We start from the raw sequence: 659 nt of genomic DNA, 5'->3' as shown, positions 1-659 counted from the left end.
GTGACGAAGAACCCCTAATTTCAATGGACACCCTCAGATCCAGCCCTAGTATAACTTCAGATCATGAATTTATTCTGTTTTTAGATGTCAGATTTATAGAAGACCTTCTCCTTGCAGGATCCCTGAAAACTCAGCGCATTGTTTCCCATTTTCATTTTGACGATCATGGCTATTCCAGTGAAAGGACCATTTCGTTGTCAATGTCTCGAGTGTGACAGCTCTGGTAAATAAAACAAAGGACCATTCGTTGTCAATGTCTCGAGTGTGACAGCTCTGGGGAATTTAAGAGATCCTTATTTAAAAAGGTATCTTTCCACTGCATATCGTCAATAATATAGATACTAGCGTCATTGCATGTTCAAAACCTCTTAATTTTGTTTATCTTTTCTCTGCAGATCTCTAACTTTTCTACATGGAGCAACTTGACTCTTGTGTTACTATGGGTCGTGATCATTTTCTTGATTTATTACACTAAGAACTTGAGCCGTCAGGTAATAATATTCTTATCATATGCTTTCTTGAACCCAGATTATTGCATGTCGTCGAGAATATTGTAACTTGGATGTAACACTTGTATTAACATACTGACAAAATGATAATGCAGGTGCACATTTGCCCAGAGAGGTGCCATTACACCATTGATTAAGATGCTTCAGTCA

General features: G+C 37.8%; 1 protein-coding gene across 1 annotated transcript; it reads left to right on the top strand.

The window, feature by feature from the left end:
* Nucleotides 1-28: 28 nt before the first annotated feature.
* LOC106322145 (dnaJ protein ERDJ2A-like) lies at nucleotides 29-659 on the top strand. Its single transcript, XM_013760294.1, has 4 exons — nucleotides 29-230; nucleotides 284-305; nucleotides 396-491; nucleotides 605-659. Exons 1-4 carry the CDS (start codon nucleotides 166-168, stop codon nucleotides 644-646), a joined length of 225 nt encoding a protein of 74 aa, XP_013615748.1. The 5' UTR covers nucleotides 29-165; the 3' UTR covers nucleotides 647-659.

Source organism: Brassica oleracea, unplaced genomic scaffold, assembly GCF_000695525.1.
Source record: "Brassica oleracea var. oleracea cultivar TO1000 unplaced genomic scaffold, BOL UnpScaffold08052, whole genome shotgun sequence".
In the NCBI taxonomy this organism is placed as follows: domain Eukaryota; kingdom Viridiplantae; phylum Streptophyta; class Magnoliopsida; order Brassicales; family Brassicaceae; genus Brassica; species Brassica oleracea.
The sequence above is the reverse complement of the archived record's forward strand: the minus strand, read 5'-3'. Positions and strand labels throughout refer to the sequence as shown.

Coding starts and splice junctions, on each gene's coding strand:
- LOC106322145 (XM_013760294.1), top strand. CDS start 166: ATGGCTATTCCAGTGAAAGGACCATTTCGTTGTCAATGTCTCGAGTGT. Junction 306..395: donor AGAGATCCTTATTTAAAAAG/GTATCTTTCCAC, acceptor TTTTCTCTGCAG/ATCTCTAACTTTTCTACATG. Junction 492..604: donor CTAAGAACTTGAGCCGTCAG/GTAATAATATTC, acceptor ATGATAATGCAG/GTGCACATTTGCCCAGAGAG.